This window comes from Denticeps clupeoides, unplaced genomic scaffold, assembly GCF_900700375.1.
Source record: "Denticeps clupeoides unplaced genomic scaffold, fDenClu1.1, whole genome shotgun sequence".
In the NCBI taxonomy this organism is placed as follows: Eukaryota; Metazoa; Chordata; class Actinopteri; order Clupeiformes; family Denticipitidae; genus Denticeps; species Denticeps clupeoides.
This window is the reverse complement of record NW_021630004.1, coordinates 438802-462337: the sequence shown is the minus strand read 5'-3', so window position 1 is coordinate 462337 and position 23536 is coordinate 438802. Positions and strand designations below refer to the sequence as shown.

Here is a 23536-nt window from a genome sequence, read left to right as displayed (position 1 = left end):
TACGAGGTGCAGTGCGAGGTGTAATAAGGGCTGTGAGGTAGGATGGTGCTACTCCATGTTTGAATCTGATGCAGGAGTTACAGTAATCCAGTCATGAGATTACTAGGGACAGGGGCAGTGGTGGCCTAGTGGTTAAGGTAGCAGCCCTGTCATCAGAAGGTTGGCAGTTCAAATCCTGAGCCGCCATGGTGCCACTGGAGAGACCCAGAGCAAAGCACCATCCCCACGCATTGCTTTCTGGGCACCTGTCATGGCTGCCCACTTCTCACCAAGGGTGATGTTGTGTGCACCGTGTGCTGTGCTGCTGTGTATCGCAATGACAATTCACTTTCACTTCAGTTGTAGGGGGAATTTATTGTTTCGGCATACAACAATGCTATTGTTCAACCTCTTTACACCCCCTCTCCTAGTAAGTAAATAGCATTAGTGTAATATATACACGGTGGGTACGGCAAGCATTCAGCCCGCCCTTAAATATTTCACGGTCATATTGCAGCCATTTGCTAAAATATTAATATTTTCCCTCAATGTATACATAGCACAGAAAAATACAGAATTGTTGACATTTTTGCAGATTTATTAACAAAGGAAAACTGAAATATCACATGGTCCTAAGTATTCAGACCCTTTGCTGTGACGTTCATATATATAACTCGGGTTCTGGCCATGTCTTCTGATCCTCCTTGAGATGGTTCTACACCTTCATTTGAGTCCAGCTGTGTTTGGTACTGGATTGGACTTGATTAGGAAGCCACACCCCTGTCTGTATAAGACCTTACAGCTCACAGTGCACGTCAGAGCAAATGAGAATCATGAGGTCAAAGGAACTGCCTGAAGAGCTCAGAGACAGAATTGTGGGAAGGCACAGGTCTGGCCAAGGTTACAAAAAAAAAAAAAAAAAACGTGCTGCACTTAAGGTTCCTAAGAGCACAGTGGCCTCCATAATCCTTAAATGGACACTTGGGACAACCAGAACCCTTCCTAGAACTGGCTGTCCTGCCAAGCTATTGGGGGAGAAGAGCCTTGGTGAGAGAGGTAAAGAAGAACCTCAATATCACTGTGGCTGAGGTCCAGAGATGCAGTCGGGAAAATAGAGAAAGAAGGCCTGATGGAAGCCTCTCTTCAGTGCAAAACACATGAAAGCCCATCTGGTCTGATGAGACCAAGATAGAATTAGGTTCTAAGCAGTATGTGTGGAGAAAACCAGGCACCACTCACACCTGTCCAATACAGTCCCAACAGTGAAGCATGGCGGTAATCGAGAGAAAGATGAATGAAAACCTTCTCCAGAGTGCTCAGGACCTCAGACTGGGCTGAAGGTTTACCTTCCAGCAAGACAATGACCCAAAGCACACAGCTAAAATAACAAAGGAGTGGCTTCAACTTCGTGACTGGCTAGGCCATTCAAGAGCCTTGACTTGAACCTCCAGGACATCTCTGGAGAGACCTAAAAATGGCTGTCCACCAACGTTTACTGTCCAACCTGCCAGAACTGGAGAGGATCATGAAATCCAGGTGTAAAAAAAACTTGCATGGCTGTATTAGATCAAAATGGTGCTTCTATTAAATACTGAGCAAAGGGTCTGAATACTTTAATAATGTAATATTTCAGTTTTTCTTTAAGAAATCTAAGAAAAAAAGGCAGCAAATCTGTGTATACGTTAATAAGGAAAAAATGAACTAAAATGGTTTTAGCAAATGGTTGCAATATAGCAAAGAGTGAAAAATGTAAGGGGTCTAAATACTTCCCTCGCCCGCTGCGGTTTGATTTTACAACTTATTTCAGGCTGTGTGAATGTCAATTTGTTTGGGCACATCATGAATCTGGAATTGTGGAAGTGTCAGAGAGGATCATGGGTGATCCAAGCTGCAGCTCCTGTTGAAGTGATTCCAGGTCTGCTGGAGTCATGCGGTGGATCTCCAGCCAATCAGAGAGCAGTGATGCAGAGAGTGGGGCAGAATCTGTGTGACTGAAAAACAGGAGGGATATACATATAAATACAATAAAATTCTATTAAAATGAACAATTAGCACAAATGAACGTTACTGCAATGTGGCTGTGCTAATTCCTTCTCTTTGGTTATACAAATGAGCAGTTTGCAGTTGTATCAAAGTACATTTCTTTGGTTATTTTGCAATACTGCCACATGGTGGGACCAGTTGTCTTTCTGGCAAGCAGAAACTCCTCAACTTGCACTAAGAATGAGTTTCTATGTATTTAATATATTAATTTCGGGTTGTATCTACTGGGGCAGGGGGAGTGGTGGCCTAGCGGTTCAGGAAGCAGCTCAGTCATCAGAAGGTTGCCGGTTTGAATCCCGAGCCGCCAAGGTGCCACTGAGGTGCCACTGAGCAAAGCACCGTCCCCACACACTGCTCCCCGGACGCCTGTCATGGCTGCCCACTGCTCACTCAGGGTGATTGTTAAATACAGAGGACACATTTTGTTGTATCACCGTGTGCTGTGCTGCAGCGTTTCACAATGACAATCACTTCACTTTCACTACTGCTCTGGAGCGAACAGAGTGCCAAAATTAAATCGAGAAATACCAATAATTAAATAATAAAATGACATTACTAAAAATGGAACCTGGATATAAAAACATGATTAATTAAATGCATCATTGAAATATTTCACTATTTATTTAATCTGGTACATTCCATGCATCACAAATGACTTCTGTTCGTCTGACCCATCAGTCATTTTGGCACTCAACCACCTCCAACAGCGGTTATACAGTGTCAATGTAGAGAAAATAAAACAGATGTGCTGTTCTTTGGACAAAAGCTTGCAGCATATTTCCAAGGTTATGTTGTGATGGAAGACTGTTACATGAGGGGGTAAAACCTTTATACACATCATGGTACCATGTGGGATGTCCTTTGTCACCCCTGCCCTTTGCTATTCTACAATTTCCACAACCTTGCAATATGTCTAGAAGATGTATTTGGAGGAAATTATTTTTTGTTATATTGGCAACAGTACAGAGAATTACATGCAAACCATTTCTAAATCTAAATTCCAAATGCAATGTTTTACAAGAAAACTGGCTGTTTCAAACCGGAATAATTTACCTGATTTCTTGTCAGCCTGGATACCACAAAACTGCATGATACAAAGGAAAGTTGATCGGGCTAATTATTAACTTATTCTAACCACTAAATGACTAAAATGTCCACTCCCTCTCTGTGCATTATGGAAGAAATTACAGATGTGCACAATGCACATGGTGCATATTGCGCCACTTTGAAAATAGGCCCCTAAGTGTCAACGGAAGAATGCGATCCATTCTGATTCAGAGGTGTCAGTTACACAACTGGAAGGTTTTGCTTCTCGTGTTATTTATTGTATTAGTTTATTTGCTGCATCACATACTCATGTTTCCATTAGAATTTAAACACTCACTTGTCTCTAAGATCAATGCTGGAGTGCTGGAGGTCGGTCAGGGACTGAGTGAGAAGGTCATCTAGGTCAAATCCCACACCGTAACCTGCTCCACTGCCCTTAGGTGTAACAGAGAACACTGGTGGCAACACATCTTCCACCTGCAAGAAAGGGAAAAGTCTACTGAAGACAGAACAAGATAATAATTACATTCCATCACATTCGTAAACTGTATTCATCAAAAATCCTAAACCGCTCTGTTTTGGGCTGTGCATAGTGAAAGATAAAGTAGAATAAAATGGGGAGGCGTCCCTGAGCGTCTCCAGGGGGACTGTCCCTGTCACTGCTGATTGCGGTAAATGGGAATTTACTAATTGACTGAGGGATGTTGAAAGGTAGCTTGTGCTTTTCTGATACCCCAAACAGATGCAGCATTAAAACCACTGAATTAATATTCTGTATAAACCTGCAAAATCTCTTCTGAGCCTTGTTGATTAATGGGCTCCATGATATCCGGTATTCAGCAGGTATTCTCTCATTTTGCAGCCTGACACGGTCCTGTAGTTATCTGTGCGGCATGAGAAGAAAAGTAAAACAAGCTTCCTGCAGTGTGCACACAAGTGGGCTCAAAAGTCCACAAAGCAGCTACTAAAAGCCCTGGTGTTTCTGGAGAACCACGGACCAGCCCGCTGCAACTACTCCTACCGCGCAATGAAAAAGGCTTGCCAGTGCACATAATCCTGCTGAAACAATAAGAGAATACCATTACGATCAAGCAGTTTGTCCTCTTATACAGTACAGACCAAAAGTTGTGTTTTCTTTATCTTCATGACCATTTACGTTGGTAGATTCTCACTGAAGGCACCAAAACTATGAATGAACACATGTGGAGTTCTGTACTTAACAAAAAAAGGTGAAATAAGTGAAAACATGTTTTATATTCTAGTTTCTTTGCTCTGGTTACTGCTTTACACACTCTTGGCATTCTCTCGATGAGCTTCAAGAGGTCGTCACCTGAAATGCTTCTCCAACAGTCTTGAAGGAGTTCCCAGAGGTGTTTAGCACTTGTTGGTCCAGCTCACCCCAAACCATCTGGACTGGGTTCAGGTCCGGTGACTGTGGAGACCAGGTCTCCACTTTTTGTTAAGTACAGAACTCCACATGTGTTCATTCATAGTTTTGATGCCTTCAGTGAGAATCTACCAACGTAAATGGTCATGAAGATAAAGAAAACACGTTGAATGAGAAGGTGTCCAGACTTTTGGCTGAACTGTACATGTGTGATATTTTTGTGATCGCAGCATGGGGGTATGTGTGGAACAGAAGCAGTGCTGCTGACATCCATGCGCTCTCATGAAAGGTTGAGAGGAATGCCCCACCTGTGACTTGGAGAGCTGCAGAGTGACGGTGTTAATGTCCGTGGGCCCAGTTGCTCCAAACTGCCCAGTGTCAGGTACACCGAGTAAAGGCTCTGGAGTTGAAGGACAGCAAGACGCCTGATTCAGGCCTGCGTGTAGCTTCTCTGTGGACTGGGCTGGCCCTGGCGCAGTGGGCGCGGTGGGGCAGGATCCTGGCAATGCCGCTGCGACTGGACCATTGGATGCGAGCAGGTCTATGGGCAGCAGCGGTGGCTGTACTCGGCTAAATGTTGGTGCGTAGGTTTTTTCAGCTGTCAGGGACGATGGCTGTGGTGCTGCCACCACCCCCACCTGCTGACCTGTCCAGGTGTCCAGTGCCTCAAACACCGCTCCCCCAACAAACCGCTCTTGTCCTTGTGATTTCAGCACACTGTTTTTGGGCAAGACACAGGCGGCGGCCACCATGTCCTGGGATTTGGGGATCTGGAACAGGCCAGAAGACACACACTGCTCTAGCTGCGGAAGTAGGGGTGTGACTGGAGCGAAGATGTGCTGTGGCTCCACCACCTCCATGCTGGACTTCTGCTTACTCTTCCCTGCTGCCATCTGATAGTTGCAGCCAGGCAGGTTTCCATCCCCAGTCCTGGCACCGCATTCCTCGGTCCTGCTGTCACTCATCCGTTTCCAGCGTTCCAGTAGGCTCTTGTCATTGTCACTCAGTAAGACGCCACCCAGGGACTCCCCATGCTTGCCCTCTCTCTTCTCCTTCTCCTTCAGTTTGCGCTCGCGTTCTCGGGCTCGTTCCTGGCGCCGCCGCCTCTTCTCTTCACGCTCCCGCTGTCGGTCCTGGGCAGTGATTGGCCTCCGCAGCTCTGCGAGGGGGAGCGAGCTGGACGACCTCGTTCCGTCCCCACCTCCTCCTGCTCTACCTGCATCTGTACTCAGTGCTGTGGAGCCTCCATCTGGTTGAGATTAGTCAACGCAAATAAACATATCCATAAACGAGTGTAAGATATTAATGTAATCCCATATGTTAATACGTTAGTAGTGCTGAAGTAACTGAGTTCATTGCAATCAGTACTCAATTTCTGAGATGATGCTGAAAGCTCATGTCATCACTGCTCTGAAACCAGATAAAAGTGGAGTGGATTGCAAGCCCACCACTCTGATGCTGACGTTCACACGGCACTACAAGACCAGTATCTCCTTTCTTTTTTACAGGGACTAGAACACAAGCAGTACACAAAAGTGATCAACACAAGTGCTGATCATAGTATTCTGTTCAGAAGATGAGGTCAGAGGTGACTGGAGGGCCGTGGACATTAAATCTCATATGCTACAATGATCAAACATTCTGTACGCCTGTATGGGAAGTGGTGGCCTAGCGGTTAAGGAAGCGGCCCCGTAATCAGAAGGTTGCCGGTTCGAATCCCGATCCGCCAAGGTGCCACTGAGCAAAGCACCGTCCCCACACACTGCTCCCCGGGCGCCTGTCATGGCCGCCCACTGCTCACTCAGGGTGATGGGTTAAATGCAGAGGACAAATTTCACTGTGTGCACCGTGTGCTGTGCATCACAAGTGACAACCACTTCACTTTTATTGTATTCTGTAAACATACCCAGCTTGGACACAGCGGAGATGGTGTGACCATTAACATTTCAATGCCCCTCTAGCTGATCAGTAAGAATAAAACACCATCTTCTTCTGTACAATCACCTAGTATAACATCTGAAATCTCACCATCGCTCATACAGTCTTTATAGACAAAGTTCACAGTATTCACTTACCATTAGAATATGAAATGTATATAGTGTACAATAAATGATATTGTTAGAACAGCATCTTGAATCATTTTGACCTGAACTGGTTTTGCATGAGATATAGATGCTGCATGAAGTCTTTGCTTTAATTACTGGGATCAGGGAAACAGGCTGGAATCCGTGGTTTCTAAGAATAGAAAAGATAGCTTCTTCTGTCTTGACTCTTACCTTTAGCTCTCTGCCGCAGGGCTGCTTTCAGGGCAGCTTTTGTGTCATCTGAAATGGCTCCTTCTTTTCTTGAGCCCTCCGTTCCTACAGCCTGCCCCCCTTTCCCAAGCGAGCGCGACAGGGCCTGGGAAAGGGTTTGGACCTGTGTCTGAGACAGTGACAACGAACGCGCAGTGCTCAAGGAAGTCATGGGCCAAGCATGGTTCTGCAGCATGGCTTTGGAAGATGCCGTTTCTGCCCTCTTCTTGGACTGCTGGGTTGGTTCAGATTGGGGAACGGCTTGAGTAAAGGGAGCAAGCGTCAAAATGACGGCCTCTGAATGGCCGCTGTCAGAGTTGGCACTGGGCATGTCCACATCTTGGCAACGGTCTGTCTCTGCTGATGGACAAGACAAAGCATTGTCCAATACATGGCAGCCTCTGTCCCATTCAGCTGGTTTTGGGTCTACTTGGCGAGGGGAACTTTCTGCAGGGGCTAACGTGCAGTTTACATTGGCAGCAGTGACTGACGTGGAGTCGGTTGTTCTAGAAGACTGCAGAGGTAGGAACTGAATCAGTTTCTTATGAGACAGTTTGCGCTGGTGGAAGTCCTCAATCTCATCTAGAATGGCATCCTTGATCTGCTCTCGGTTCATGGGCTGACGGTCAAACTCAAAGTCGAAGGCTGGGACACAGACAGGCTCGTCATCTGGATCGTGGTACTTTGAGATGTATGGGTGCTCCAGGGCTTGGCCCACTCGAATGCGCTCTCGCGGGTCAAAGCGCAGCATGGCAGCCAGCAGGTCCAGGGCGGCGGGCTCGGCTTGTGGGTACAGTCTAGCAAGAGAGACGGGCGCTCTTGAAGGCAGGCTCTGCACGTATGACCGGACCCGTTCTGCGCCGATTGCGGCGACGAGGCTTTCTGGTGGGGTACCCAGCACAGACAGGATCAACTGCAACTGGTGCACATAATGTTTCCCAGGAAACAACTGTTTCCTGCCCAACATTTCAGCAAAGATGCACCCTACAGACCAGACGTCAATGGCCAGGCTGTAGTGGTGCAGTGATAGCATGAGTTCAGGGGCACGGTACCACCGGGTGGCCACATATTCGGTCATGAAGGAGCGCGACTCCTCAGAGTGGGCGGTGCTTAGGCCCCGTGCCATGCCAAAGTCACCGATTTTCAGCTCGCAGTTTTCATTGACCAGCAGGTTGGATGGCTTAAGGTCACGATGGATCACATTGGCTGAGTGAACATATTTAAGGCCTCGCAACAACTGATAGAGGAAATAGCGGGTGTGCTCAGGGGTCAGGGGTTGCCGTGAGTGGATTATCTGATGCAAATCACTCTCCATCAGGTCTAGCACCACATACCTTCAATGAAGAAGAAAAAAAAATTAACAATTGATTCCTGAAACTTGCATCGGTAATTTTTGCATGTTCATGGTCACACCTCATAAATGTTAATTTATTAAAAGTACAATATAGTCTTATTCTGTTGAGTGCCATGTCTACTTCCAGTACTACACTGTACAGTGTGTGGCGACAGTACTTTGTTCAGGGGCACTTTGGTGGCTCAGGATTATAACCAGCAACCTTCTGGTATTTTAAAAGAATTATTAAGCAAGCTGTATTTCTGAGGATGAATTTTCTTGCTGAACAAATACATTGTTCACAGTCAATTCTAATATAAATAAATATCAAATCAGAATGTGTTCCTTACTCATTGAAATATATAAATGTGCTGAATTCTTTAGTTAGTCTTTAGTCTAAAGACTAAGGAAAACATGGAAGGCCTGCAACATGTGATCACTGTGATTTCAATGATCTCATACATTTTTTTAAAGATAAGATAATGTATCATGTGAGATTAGTAGCTTTTAATTGAAATATAAAATAAGTGTATACCTCTAAGTGAAAATGTCCAAATTGTGCCCAATTAGGATTGCCAAAACTCTGAAACTGACCTCAGATATTGAGCAAAAAGTGTTAACAGTGTTACGAGCTGGAGCTTTTCTATTAATGGAATTGTAAGAGCTTCTTTTAATATTGTGTATTAACAAGTGCATACATCATTTTGTGTAATTGTTACAGCAGAGGTTGGGGGGGTCTGCCTGTCAGAGCTCAGACTATACCCCGCACACTGAATCTAATTGGTCTGCATGGCCTTCTTCTGAAGAATGTCAGCAAACTGTTTGGAGGCCAACAGACTAAGGACATGGATACTGGAACCATGTCCCGTGGGACTCAGATGGTGTCAACCATGTGTGGTGGCAACCAGGTGTGGAGAACTAAGTGTGTGTTTGCCTACACTCAGGCATGGTGGTGGGAGTGTCCTGGTTTGAACATGAATGGCAACATGTACTGTAACATACTAAAGCAGAGCATGATCCCCTCCCTTCAGAAACTGAGCTGCAAGGCCAGTATTCAAACATGGCAGGCCCCAAACACACCTCCAAGAAGACCACTGCCTTGGTAAAGAAACTGACTGTAAAGGTGGTGGTACGGTCAAGCATGTCTCAGCCATATTGTGCATCTGTGGGTCATCCTCAAACAAAAGGTTGAGGAGTACAAGCTCTCCACCATCCACCAGAGAAGTGTGCAGTTCAAGTGAACTCCATGGCTTTGGGCACAATTTGGACATATTCACTTTTATTGCCAGTGGTTTAGATGTCTGTGTTTTCAGTAACTTTATTAAAGTGTCATATCTTCACTGTTGTCCCAAGGAAGGATATAATAATGTGACTGATGTCTTCACTTTTTTCATATTGTAGTTATGAGAGATGATATTTTCAGTAGTAATGAAGAGGTTATATGACTTGTGTATAGTATACTTGCTCAAAATAAGTTCATGTTAGAATAAACACAAAGAAGCAAGCCAACTTACACAGATTTGAATACAGAGTGGGGAAGTGTAGGCTGTAGGATATCTTTGATGGCTATGATGTTGTCATGTTTGAAATGCTTTAGGATCTTCAGCTCCCTCAATGTGCGTTTGGCATTAGTCACCACTTCAAATGCATTGTGGATTTTCTTTATTGCGACCCGTTTACCTGTAAGACACAGTTCAGGTATTTCAAATGTGGACTTGACCTTCATAGTGGTGGTAGCAGTTTGATATGTTACAATATGTTATAATGTATGTTTGTCACTCAAATGCAAAATCATAAAAAAAAAAAAAAAAAAAAAACGATTCATGTTGACTCACCATTGTCTCGCCTTCTGGCTGACGACACGATGCCATAAGCCCCCGTACCAATGGTCTCAATGACATCATATTCATCGCCGACTTCAAACTTGACATCCAGCGAGTGCGCCTTGAGCAGGGCCATGCTGCTCTCACCTGGCTCAGGACAGGGGAATCCTGCGCGCCCATCATGCTTCTTACTGGCTTTCTCAGCAAGCATCGAGTTTGGGGACACCATAGCAACCGTTTTGGTTTGTTCTCCAGATGCCATAATCTTTAGAAAGAAAGAATAATGTAGCCTACACTGACTTGTACCCTCAACAATCGATTGATCCTAAACCAGGACCTAAAATTTACAAGAAAAAAAGAAACACAGAATAGGAAGAAACCTAACTGATCGCCAGAAGTACAAGAATGAAACGACAAAATAACTTTTTAAGCCTAAAGCCTTAAGTAACAACAACGCGACAAGACTGCAAAATATATTTGGTGAATCAGCACGCAGAATAAAAGCGAGAGTTCTGAAATAAATACCTGAATTACCCCTCAGTTCGATTATTCATGTACAACAAATCTCATTACCTGATTATCGAAGAAGACAGAAGGGAGTCCCTCCTATTCGCATCAGACATGCCTTTTCTTCGTTTTACGATGTTTTACCTCCTGGTATGCTTCCGCAGTTCCCTTTTAAATGACGTTTCAGCAGCCAATCGCATTCCAGCCTTTTACATGACTGGCCAATCGTTTACGGCTGTAGGCGGGACGTCCGTCTCCGTCGAGGAAACACAGACTACAAATGATATCTCAGTATATCAAGGCACACACTTTCATTTATAAATCCCAGAATCTGCAATGAATGCCACAATTATTTTACTTTAGTCTCAATGGCGCTGTTTAGAAAAAGTGTCTGCTAATTTTGTGAAATTTGACGTTGAATTGAATACCCTCAACTGTGATATCTGGCATCCAGCCTTGAACTATAATGATAGATAGATGATAGGCAGGCTGCGTTCTTTTTTTTACATCAGTGGTTTGCTATAAGATTAACAACCTTCTAAAACTAAGTATTCTTGAAAAAAATCAAGTTTTGCCCACACTCTGGAGCAGGAATGATATACAAGGGCCGTACTGTGGCCGCTTTTAGCCTGCTCTCCTGCAGGTACGTGCATAGGTGTGGGTGAGTGACCAGTTGACCAGCACCAGGAGAGCTACGCACGCCTCCTCTTTATATCAGCATCAGCACCGGCTCTCCTCAGGGCTGTGTGCTGAGCCCCCCGCTCTGTTACCACCCCCACAACAGAAATACCACTGTGGTTGGTCATCTTATCCAGAGCGACTTACAATCAGTAGTTACAGGGACAGTCCCCCCCTGGAGACACTCAGGGTTAAGTGTCTTGCTCAGGGACACATTGGTAGAAAGTGGGATTTAAACCTGGGTCTTCTGGTCAGTAGGCTACTACCAGCCACTACATTAGAAATCACTGCAGCAGATTGTGAAGATTGCCCAGGAAATCATTGGAAATCATCTGGATGAACTGCACAGTTCAAAACCTCATGAAGGACTCCTCACATCCCGATCATGATCTGTTCCATCAGCCAAGAGATACAGGAGAACAGGACAAACAGACTAAACAAATGTTACTATCATTTAATCCATTTTAACACCTCCAGCTCAATTTCATTTTCATGTGCAATAACGTTTCTACCTCAAACTTTAAATTGATCATATTTTGTATGTTATTAGTATATATTCTAGTTGTCTTCTTTTTAAGCTAGCTTTCTCGTATCTTACTTTGTTTTTTACACGTAGTATTTAAGAAACCTCTCTGGCTCAGGGATTAAACATAATGTCGTTGTACTTGTACTTGTACTTTGACAATAAAGACGTTCTGATTCTGAGCTGGCGCCACCCCGTGTGTCCGTGCCCCGCCCCTGGGGCCCCGCCCCTCGGTCCTGGAGCCCCGCCCCTCGGCCCTGGAGCCCCGCCCCTGGATCGGGCAGAAACGCTGGGGAATTGGTGAGACATACAGATGGCGCCCTCTGGTGGTTATAACGTCAAGCAGTGTAGCTTTGACATATCTAGCGTTAAACAATGTGAGATTGCTGGTGAAAATAGCTACTTTATTTACAGGGGCTATTCGTTATGAAAAGGTTCTTGATAAGAAATTTCATTCTGTGGGACTTTTTTTTTTTTTTTACATACGATCACACTGAAAGTGACATTTAGTGACATTTAACTTTCTGTTGGACTTGAGAAGTCTGCAGCCCGAGGGTCATGTTAGAAAGAGTTGGCTTTTGTAAGTGTGCATTCTAAAAAAAACACATAACCTTCCTAACAAAAGAAAAAGTTAAAGAGTGCTTGGGCGGTCATCCGAACACCAGGTGGCAGCAGCGACGAGACCCAGCTGGGTGGCAGCTCGCGCAGTCCCACCCTGAGCTGTGGAGGACAGAACCGATGGCGTCAGATGGCATCTGAACAATAATCGAGGCATAATAATAACAATAACAATAATAGTAATGGTGGTCGCCTAACAGTTGGATTGTTGGGGGAAGTACCTTTAGGAAAGTTGAACCGTATTGCTGTTCCAGACCTTCACTGAAGGTAGATCTTCACTACAATCTGAGGAATGGGAGGCTCGCGTTAAAATCCTGCCAAACGTCTGACTGTTGGAAAAGAAACAGAGATCGATATGAATTTACTACCCTCCAATCCACATGGAAACGGGCTTCTTTATGCGGGATTTAACCAGGATCACGGTGAGGAATGTTAGCGTTAGCCAGTGGCCTGTTAGCGTTAGCCAGTGGCCCGCTGCTGGAATAATCCGAGGTGTGCGCGTCGCAGGCAGGCATGAAACGTCGTCTTTCTAATGTTCCTTCATGTCTGATTTAATGTTTAAATCCAGCTACTTCTGTTAAAAGTCCAACTAAACCAAACGAGCGTGTACCCTCCGATATCAGCGTTCAGCTCTGCTGCTGCAACGACCGGTATCTAGTAGTCATTCCACGTTCCCTTTTTCCATTCGCTGCTGCTGGTTTCATAAGAAGTGGATTATATTTGGGAATATGTTAACCTTGCAGGATGCTTCGCTTGTGGAATGGAGAACGGATTCCGAGTTTACAACACAGACCCCCTCAAAGAGAAGGAAAAACAAGGTAAAGCGCCACTAAACTGAGCTCTCTTTAAACATCCTAAATCCTTGTTGAAAGTGCTGATGCGAAGCATAATTTAAAGAGGATGTTAATCATTTCCTGTTCTAGATCAGCTTCCAATATTCTAAAGTGCCAACTTTGTATGGTTATATCTCGCTTTATTACAGCATTGCGCATGTTCATTGCAGGTGCTACACCGCAGACGGGATAAAATGCTGCCTGTGTGTACATTAGGTGTGGTTGTGTGGCACCACATGGATTGTTCTGATCAACTGGTGTATTTATACATACACACACATGTATTCATACAGTCTCTTCAAACATATTATAACTGCAAGACCAGTTCTGTCATCCTTGCTGGCCATGAAAAACATGATCAGAGGATGAATATGAAAAGAGAGATCATAGTCTCCAGTTTCATCCCCTGAATTTTCTGCTAGATATGTTAAAACGTCCAGTCGTTCACTTCGCCTGTCTGGCCGTGATTTCATGGGTCTAAATAATCACTGATATCTGGAATGAATTTAGAACAAATCCACGTGTCTTTCATTCTTTTTAGTTTAGGCTTCATTTCATTTAATTAGGAGCAGATCATTAACTATGTTCATTAGCTAACTTTTTTTTTTTTTTTTTTAAGAGTTTCTTGAGGGTGGTGTAGGCCACGTGGAGATGCTCTTTCGTTGTAACTATCTTGCATTGGTCGGAGGAGGAAAAAAACCAAAGTATCCCCCAAACAAAGGTAGATGACAATCTATATATTAATTCTACTTTAAATGAGGATTTGTACTCATTGTATTGTCTTCTGAATCCATATAAGTGATGATCTGGGATGATCTGAAAAAGAAGACTGTGATTGAGATTGAGTTCTCCACTGAGGTGAAGGCTGTAAAGCTGCGACGGGACAGGTCAGTTTTTACGCAAATCCATTAAATCAAACACTTTTGAAGATTGTACTGTTGATGGGACAGGCAAACTAAAACTGAACTTAAGAGATTTTGGATGTTTTAATGATAATATTGGTCTTGTGATCAGTGCATTTTTCATGCATCACATGCAGTTATGGTAAAGTGTTAGTAAAGGTCAAATAATTATTGATATAAATCAGCATACATACCTACAAACCCCCATTTACATAAGTTCAGTTATACAGAAAAAACAATAGCATGCTTAAAACCTTGCCACATGCATCATAGTGGCTTGTTCCTATAGATCTATGTTGTCCTAAATAATCCATTTATTCAGATATTTTATTTCTCTGCCCACAGGATTGTTGTGGTCCTTGATTCCATGATCAAAGTCTTCACCTTTACCCACAATCCTCACCAGCTACATGTGTTTGAAACATGCTACAACCCAAAAGGTCTGTTTTTACGGTGCTTAGCAACACTACAGATTTATTTTTCATACTTTGTACGGTTACAACTAAGTGTGAATAAGGCATAAAGCACAGGGTAGCCTTGATACCATGATCTGGCTCATACATGCAAATATTTGCTGTACATCTGCAGCCAATGTCTTTTACATAGCTCTATATTGTCTCTATATTCATAAATAAATTACACATTCCATTATTCTCTGTCTAACATTCTTTGATTTTAATGCTTATGCCTCACTTTTTTTATTAGGCCTTTGCGTCCTTTGTCCAAACAGCAACAACTCATTGCTGGCGTTTCCTGGCACTCACTCTGGGCATGTGCAGATTGTAGACTTGGCGAACACCGAGAAGCCACCTGTGGACATTCCTGCCCATGAAGGCGCGCTTTGTTGTATTGCCCTCAACTTGCAGGGCACACGGATAGCCACAGCCTCTGAGAAGGTACGTTGCACCAGGTTAGGGGGTTCTTCTCTCCACCACTGACCACTGGTCTGCTCAACAACCTGTCCTCCTCTCCAGCACATAACAGCAAAGAAACACAGGAAGGTGTGGCAAAGTGCAAGGGGTCTTTCAGTTTCTTTGTTATGTGGTATAACATGGCAACTGGCTGAAGTCATTCAGCCCCCTGGGGTGTGGCATGAAACCTTCCCTACTTGCACACTCAGTTTGTAGGCATGTGGATGTTGAAGGGATGTCAAGTTCCATGTTTCCATTATTATTCTTAAACGTATTTATTCCAACACACTGCCCATTCCACATCAGTATGGCTATCCAGCATGACTTCTGATGTGTTGGAACGCATGTTGAGCTGTCCATATATGATATATGTGCTAATTGTGTTGATTTCCTGATCCTGAAAGGCCTGGAAATATGATTAAACTGTGATGTTCACCTTTAGAATAGAACTGTAGAATGGTTTCTAATAGTATTCTGAGGATTGCTGAACCATCCATTGTGCTTCCACAGGGCACTCTTATTAGAATATTTGACACTTCAGCTGGACATCTCATCCAGGAGCTGAGACGAGGCTCTCAGGCAGCAAACATTTATTGGTGAGTAGCTGGCATCCTCATGCGCTTAACAACCTTGTACCTAACCTTTTAAAAACATGTCTGCAATCTTCTTCTGGTTCCATCCTGTTTGTAGCATCAACTTCAATCAGGATGCATCTCTCATTTGTGTATCCAGTGATCATGGTACTGTGCACGTATTTGCTGCTGAGGACCCGAAAAGGAACAAGCAGTCCAGGTTTGTGTGGTGTTGCTATGTGAGTGTGTTTGTAAAGGTTATGAGAACTTTCTTTCACTTACAGAACCTTGTGGTTTCATATGTTCCATGCTTAGCTAATTTTCTAAAAAAGCTACTAATGCAAGTTATAGGAGACAGACTTGTGGTCACCAACCCAAATACCCTTAAAGGTGTGGCCTGCTCACATAACTAACACAAGAAAAGTCCTGCAAATCATGTAGTATAAAGCCAATTAAATAAAAAATAATATTTGAAATCAAATCTATTTTATTCAGGGGCGTTAAAGAGGTCCGCTACAACAGCAACGTTGGCAATGGAACGTTTGTTTCTGGGTCACAAACAATTCTAGGTACCATTAAAATTGGGGCAGAGGTTAACAATGTTTGCAGAGGCTGCTTGACTTGACCTTGAAAATGTAAAAACAACACAGATGGACTGAGTGTTTAATGTATATTTAGTCAAATAAATTGGTGGATGGAGTGAGACATAATGTCCCAGATGGGCTAAATTGGACTCAGGTCTGGGGAACTGCTGACACACTCCAGCCACATGAGGTCTAGCGTTGTCTTGCATTCGGACGAGCCCAGGGCCAATCGCACCAGCATATGGTCTCACAAGGGGTCTGAGGATCTCATCTCTGTACCTAATCGTGGGGCAGTGGTGGCCTAGCGGTAATCAGAAGGTTGCTGGTTCGAATCCCGATCTGCCAAGGTACCACTGAGGTGCCACTGAGCAAAGCACCGTCCCCACACACTGCTCCCCGGGCGCCTGTCATGGCTGCCCACTGCTCACTCAGGGTGATGGGTTAAAGGTAGAGGACAAATTTCACCATGTGCACCGTGTGCTGTGCTGCTGTGTATCACAAGCGACAATCACCTCACTTAAAAAAAAAAAAGGCTACCGCTGGCGAGCACATGGAGGGTTGTGCAGCCCCCCACCGTTACTGACCAACTGCCAAACTGGTCATGCTGCAAGATGTTGCAGCCATCAGAATGCTCTCCATGGTGCCAGTGGCAGTAAGCACATTTCTGACGGGCTGCAACCATCACACATTTCTCAGGAATGGCATGGCACACCCCATCAGCTGAAATAATCTCATATTAATAGTTAATAAAAGGTTAAATATCCCCAAAAACATGTCCTCTGCTTTTAAACCATCATCCTTGGTGGCGGCCATCTTTCGGAAGTGGGATAGGTGTAGAGTGTAGGTCATTGGTGTTGAGGAAGCACTAGAGCTCTGAATGGTTGCAATAATGATGACTTCTCAGCTTGAAGGCACCACGGCTCTGGGCAATGCGCTTTCAGGTGGCTACGAAGAGGGAGACACCATGAGAGCAGCACCCCTGACACACTCCAGCATCCAGCCATCAGCTCCATTTGTTTGATCAATTGTGTGCTAGAGTGTCCATTTGAGTGCTGGACTGGGACAGATCTCTTTGAAAGCTCTGGCCAGTCCAGCGTGACCTGTGACCAGATCGGCCTCATATGATCCTTCTCATCGATAGCAAAGCCACAGCCCTGAGCCAAGGGATGGACAGTGGACTTTTCTTTAACCACAGGAGGTTCTACAGACACACTCAAGGCATTTATTTTAGGGACATGGTCCCTCCCCTGTCACCATTTTCATGTTATTTTCCCATACTTGTGTTGACCAGAAATGTTATTCTTATTTATGAATTCAGATCGTGAACTAGTGGAACTGGCATAAATGCTAGATACTTCCTCCATGGTTGTTGATGGCCTGTACATGTAGGCCAGCCAGAAAAGGATTAAACGGTCCCTCACCCTGTCCAGTCCCAGTCCAGACCATTTACATTTCCGGCACACGCCCTTATCCAGAGCGTCTAATCAGAAATGAGCTCGGTCCAGTTAGTCAGATATTGAATTTGATATCCACCTTTGGATTCATTTTATCTTGATCATTATTTTTCTCTGTCAACCACAATCACTCTCATGTGCCAGTAAACTGAATTCAGCTTCCCAGCCATGAAACACTTATTTATCAAGATATTCATAGATTTATTCAAGAGCACGACTATATACCAGATAGAGAAAATGTGCAAATGCTCTCAAATCCTTGCTATTAATGAATGCAAACCTGTCTCCATGGCCAATATGGGGAAAGGTTGGACATTTTTAATCAATAGAGAATTTAAGGCAACGTCCACACTGCAATCCTAACTGCGCAATTCAAATATATTCTCAATCTATTTTTCTTATGGTGGTGGTTAGTGTGTGCATGTGTTTAAGGGATTGGTTTGTCCAGGGTCAGGGTCATACTGGTTGATTTCTATGATTCGTATCATATTTAAGGAGGATGGAACATCTGAAAGGATTCAGCAGGCTAACAGGCTATCTTTCTTCCTCTTATTTTCTCATTGCAGTTTGGCCTCAGCAAGTTTCCTCCCAAAATACTTCAGCTCCAAGTGGAGTTTCTCTAAATTCCAGGTCCCGTCAGGTTCACCGTGCGTTTGTGCCTTCGGAACAGAGCCCAATGCTGTCATAGGTAAAGATCCCTGTCTGCCACTGTGATTAATGATATTTAAAGAGATGAGTCCGCTTTCCTTTGTGGTTATATACACTGCCTGTCCAAAATAATTCTTCTCTGTATGTCTCACATCGACAATCACTTCACTCCAATGGCCGAGCCATCTGTGAAAATGAACTGTTTTTCATCTTGGAATGTGCCTGTGCGTGACCTGGAAGTTCAGTAGATTCAGGTAGTCAGCTGACCTCGACCTGACCAACTGCAGCAGCCCCAGACCATAGCTCCGCCCACACAGGCTTGTACTGTTGGACCTGGGCATGATGGCGGAATCACACACGTCTCTTCTTGTGTGTGTGTGTGTGTGTGTGTGTGTGGGTGTGTGTGTGTGTGTGGAAAAACTTGTACTGTCACTGTTGAACATGGCCATCAAATGTTCCCGTGATTTACCAAGCACGCTTATGTAAGGTTTCTTCCATGGTCCTTCCAGGTTTTAATAACGTACTGGACAGTTTTACTTTGTTAAATCCAGATGGGGAAAGGCAGTGTATTAAGTTCCATTTTTATTTCTGGTCAAGTAGCTGACGTTATAAATGATTGATCCTTTTCCTTTCCTCTCTCCCTCAGCAATTTGTGCAGATGGCAGCTATTACAAGTTTCTGTTCAACCAAAAAGGGGAGTGCTCAAGGGATGTTTATGCCCAGTTTCTGGAAATGACCGATGAGAAGATCTGATGCAGCAGCAGCATAGTAAGAATTAGTATGAAGAACTACGTATGCTGAAAGGCAGGAGACAGAAGTGGCATCTGTTCCTCAGGAAGTGTCACAGGCAAGGAGCGTCACTGCTGACTGAAAGTGCAAGTGATGGACCCCCCCCCCCCCCCCCCCCCCCCCCCCCCCCCCCAGTCGTTCTCTGGACGATAAACTGCAGCGCCATGTTACTGGAGTGAGAAGAGGGAAGCTTTATTTTGAATGGACTACCGTTGCTTTTTAAGGTGTCTTCCTTTTTTTATGTATGTTTTCTGCCAGGTTGAATTAATAATCCACTAACTCCACTCAATCTGCTGTTGTGAGTGCCTCAATATTGTTTTAAGAGCCAGGGCTGTGAATATGGAATACAAATATTAATATGTACTTGTAGTTGTAGATGTTTCTTTCTACGATATGCCAGCGAGCACACAAAACTGCATAGACTAAACGTAGTATGTAGTGGAATTCATGTTTTCTACTTCATATTACCCAAATATATGTGCAATATTATTGATCATTTGAGAAAAAGAGTCTGTGTCTGGGGGTGGGGGGTGTTCAGTAAAACGACACGTTATGCATGATTCTTTTGCAAACTATATTGTGTGTGTGTGTATATATATATATATATATATATACACACACACACCTACCGAACGTCTTTCTCACTAAACAGAACAACAGTGCAGTCCATCATAATACTGAGAAACGCTACAGTATTTTATCAGTACTTATGACAAAGGACATTCCACCATGTTTTATACCTGTGGGATCATACAAAGGATGAGACTTCATAATATTTCATCTCATATATGAGATCCAGGGATAAATTCCATGCGTGTTCCTCAGACCTCATTACATATTCCTCCCTTCCTGCCCACTTTGGCCAGATTTGCTTGGTCTATGCAGTAAGTGCTCTGGAACTGGTTTGCTTTTGATGAACCCACCGCTGTGACATGTAACCTTAAAAGCTTGTCTGTTTTGCCATGACTTAAAGAAGGTAAATGTCAGCTGTGGGGTTTATTAAAGTGCATTAACAGTTCTAAATATTCAGCTGAATGATTCTACAGTAGGATCTGTTCGATCAAATTGGGAAATAGTTGCCCTGAATGTATTTCTTTTTTTTAATTAACCTAATTGTGCAAGTGAGGCAAAAGTACACTAAAAGTGATTCATGTCATTACATTTACATTCTGCACTTCATTTAAAAAATAAAATAATTTACATTCAACTCTGTCACATTTATATTGCATTATAATTTAATTACATGGTCCCATGGTCCACACATACAGGTATAATTTTACTCTCATGATATTGGTCCATTTTTAAAGCCCTCTAACTTCTGCACAATTTTTCAGTTTTTTTCATATGGCTGTAATTTTACACTGTTTTACAGTCGAGAATTCCACGAAATCTTCACTATTAAAGACTGGTGGATTGTCTCTACTACAACTACACACGTGGACAAAATTGTTGGTACCCTTCAGTCAATGAAAGAAAAACTCAAAATGGTCACAAAAATAACTTGAATCTGACAAAAGTAATAATAAATAAAAATTCTATGAAATGTAACTAATAAAAATCAGACATTGCTTTTCAACCATGCTTCAACAGAATTATTTAAAAAAAATAAACTCATGAAACAGGCCTGGACAAAAATGAAGGTACCCCTAGAAAAGACTGAAAATAATGTGACCAAAGGGACATGTTAATCCAAGGTGTGTCCATCACAGGTGTCTACAATCTTGTAATCAGTCAGTGGACCTATATATAGGGCTCCAGGTAGTCACTGTGTTGTTTGGTGACATGGTGTGTACCACACTCAACATGGACCAGAGGAAGCGAAGGAAAGAAAATTATAGACAAGCATGTCAAAGGTAAAGGCTATAAGACCTTCTCGAAGCAGCTTGATGTTCCTGTGACTACAGTTGCACATATTATTCAGAAATTTAAGATCCATGGGACTGTAGCCAACCTCCCTGGACATGGCCGCAGGAGGAAAATTTATGACAAATCAAAGAGACGGATAATACAAATGGTAACAAAAGAGCCCAGAAAAACTTCTAAAGAGATCCAAGGTGAACTTCAAGCTCTAGGAACATCAGTGTCAGATAGCACCATCCGTCATTGTTTGAGCCAAAGTGGAATTCATGGGAGACGACCAAGGTGGACACCATTGTTGAAAACAAATCATAAAAAAGCCAGACTGGAATTTGCCAAACTACATGTGGACAAGCCACAAAGATTCTGGGAGAATGTCCTATGGACAGATGAGACAAAAATTGAACTTTTTGCCAAGGCACATCAGCTCTATGTTCACAGACGTAAAAATTAAGCCTATCAAGAAAAGAACACCGTCCCTTCTGTGAAACATGGAGGAGGCGCTGTTATGTTCTGGGGCTGCTTTGCTGCATCTGGTACAGGGTTTCTTGAATCTGTGCAGGGTACAATGAAAACTCAAGACTGTCAAGAGAAATGTGCTGGCCAGTGTCAGAAAGCTTGGTCTCAGTCGCAGGTCATGGGTCTTGCAACAGGACAATGACCCAAAACACACAGCTAAAAACACCCAAGAATGGCTAAGAGGAAAACATTGGACTCTTCTAAAGTGGCCTTCTATGAGCCCTGACCTCAATCCTATTGAGCATCTTTGGAAAGAGCTGAAACATGCCGTCTGGAAAAGGCCCCCTTCAAACCTGAGACAACTAGAGCAGTTTGCTCATGAGGAGTGGGCCAAAATACCTGCTGAGAAGTGCAGAAGTCTCATTGACCGTTACAGGAATCGTTTGATTGCAGTGATTGCCTCAAAAGGTTGTGCAACAAAATATTAAGTTAGAAGTACCAGGCCGGTTTCATGAGTTTATTTTTTTTTTTATAATTCTGTTGAAGCATGGTTGAAAATCAATGTCTGACTTACATTGGTTAAATTTCATAGAAATTTTATTAATTATTACTTTTGTCAGATTAAAGTTATTTCTGTGACAATTGTGAGTTTTTCTTTCATTGACTGATTGGTACCAACAATTTTGTCCACGTGTGAATATGACATGAAATGTCATCAGGCAGGGCTGCCACTCAACAACTAAGATGTTTGCTGAGATTTGCAGAAGATTCTCTCTGTGGACTGATCACATGTTGGTGAACTGTACACCAAGAAGATCCGTTTCCATTCAAACCCTATACCTTCACCGACACCAAGTGCTCAACCTGTATCCAGGGCTGGAATTCATGTCTCAGACGGCCCACGTGAGGCACATCTCCAACATTAATCGTTACAACACATCCTTTTCAACAATAGCACAATCTTTATTCTGTTCAAATACAAATATTCAATAAATACTGTATTAAAAATGAACTGCACTATCATCTCTTTTTCCTGTGTTAGAAAACAGTCCCATTTCACAAATATGAGAACATGAATTAAAGGGCAATGTCATTTTTTGCAATATCAAACATCATGAATTTCACCGTCGAGACTTGTCTCACGCTACCTGTGTGCTGGACAGTGATAGTAGCAGCTCGTGGGCTGGTCCCATCACATGGTAGGCATCTGAGAGAGGATGAAATCTCATCCTTGTGGCATTCTACTAGCTGTCCTGACAGTGTTGTATTGTGCTGTGCATTGAAGTAGAATTACAAGCATTTTATAAGTTCCAGATGCTTTTATTGACATTCATTACATCAAGTTTAAATAAAGAGTCCATATTTGGTGGACTGTGTTGAAACTCGCCCTGACATGCTGTCAATCAACTTCTAGGCCAGATTTTGTGGGTTTTTGTTTGTCCACCCGCCTCTTGAAGATTGACCACAAGTCCTCAGTTGGATTTTAGTCTGTCCCACTGACATGCAAGGCTGTAGAGTTCACTACATAAATGCTCCAACTGTAGATCTTTTGTCAAACTTAATTTCTTTTAGAGATGAGCTGGGGAGTCTATTGTCCCTCACATGAGCAAAGTTTTGTATTGGCATACTGTCCACAATGACATTGAGAACTTTGACCTTGAAGTCAGCTAGTTGATGCAAGCTGCTCATCTTCTGCAAGCCCTCCCGCCATTCGTGTCTGCTCAAAAATACGGAGGAGCACAGTCTCATACGTCAAAAAACCATTAGCCTTGTCCCTCAAAGTGGGCTGGTGTGTTCCGTCATCTACAGTGGTGTAAAAAGCACTTTAACACCATACATGATTATGATGAGAGAGGAGTGTGGAAAATATACATTTTCAAAATGGTGCTCTGTACATGACTCACAGTCCACCATAGCTCCATATCTCAGATGATGGCGCACTGCTTGTGTGGTGTCCATTACGTCTTACTTCTTCACCTTTTATCAGTTGACTGATGACATCTTTTCACCGCAGTGTATGTCTTACCATCTTGCCTCAAAGTCAAAGTTTTTTGGCAATTGCACACGAACCGTACACTGAGGCAAGCCAACCGAGCGGAACAGGAAGCCCTACAACTAGGCATGAAAAAACATGCATGGGCGACCCGTAGGCCCGACTGTAGCAACCAATACATCAGACTGTGCGTAGAGGCCAGGCACCAACACATGTCGGATAGTGCGTCTCGCATCGACTCCCGGGTCGCTAGCTTGGACAGCTGTCTTAGGGGGACAAAATGCTGTTGTGACACAAGAATA

The 23536-nt window shown here is 43.5% G+C and overlaps 2 protein-coding genes across 4 annotated transcripts; one reads left to right on the top strand and one right to left on the bottom strand.

Moving 5' to 3' along the window:
* Nucleotides 1-1518: 1518 nt before the first annotated feature.
* mapk7 (mitogen-activated protein kinase 7) lies at nt 1519-10583 on the bottom strand. Of its 3 annotated transcripts, XM_028967591.1 has the most exons (7): nt 10480-10583; nt 9919-10171; nt 9598-9763; nt 6733-8084; nt 4765-5705; nt 3407-3546; nt 1519-1970 (listed from the first exon to the last, which is right to left on the bottom strand). In XM_028967591.1, exons 2-7 carry the CDS (start codon nt 10166-10168, stop codon nt 1817-1819), a joined length of 3003 nt encoding a protein of 1000 aa, XP_028823424.1. In that variant the 5' UTR covers nt 10169-10171; nt 10480-10583; the 3' UTR covers nt 1519-1816. The 3 variants fall into 3 exon arrangements, 2 of the variants coding, with proteins under 2 accessions (XP_028823424.1, XP_028823425.1); XM_028967592.1 differs by lacking the exon at nt 9598-9763; XR_003747021.1 differs by lacking the exon at nt 4765-5705 and having other exon boundaries at nt 1841-1970.
* A 1698-nt stretch (nt 10584-12281) lies between these two features.
* wdr45b (WD repeat domain 45B) lies at nt 12282-20132 on the top strand. Its single transcript, XM_028967596.1, has 10 exons — nt 12282-12654; nt 12976-13050; nt 13685-13786; nt 13865-13952; nt 14313-14407; nt 14673-14863; nt 15389-15474; nt 15569-15670; nt 18055-18176; nt 18783-20132. The coding sequence occupies exons 1-10, from the start codon at nt 12588-12590 to the stop codon at nt 18887-18889; spliced, it is 1035 nt and encodes a 344-aa protein (XP_028823429.1). The 5' UTR covers nt 12282-12587; the 3' UTR covers nt 18890-20132.
* The last annotated feature ends 3404 nt before the right edge of the window (nt 20133-23536 follow it).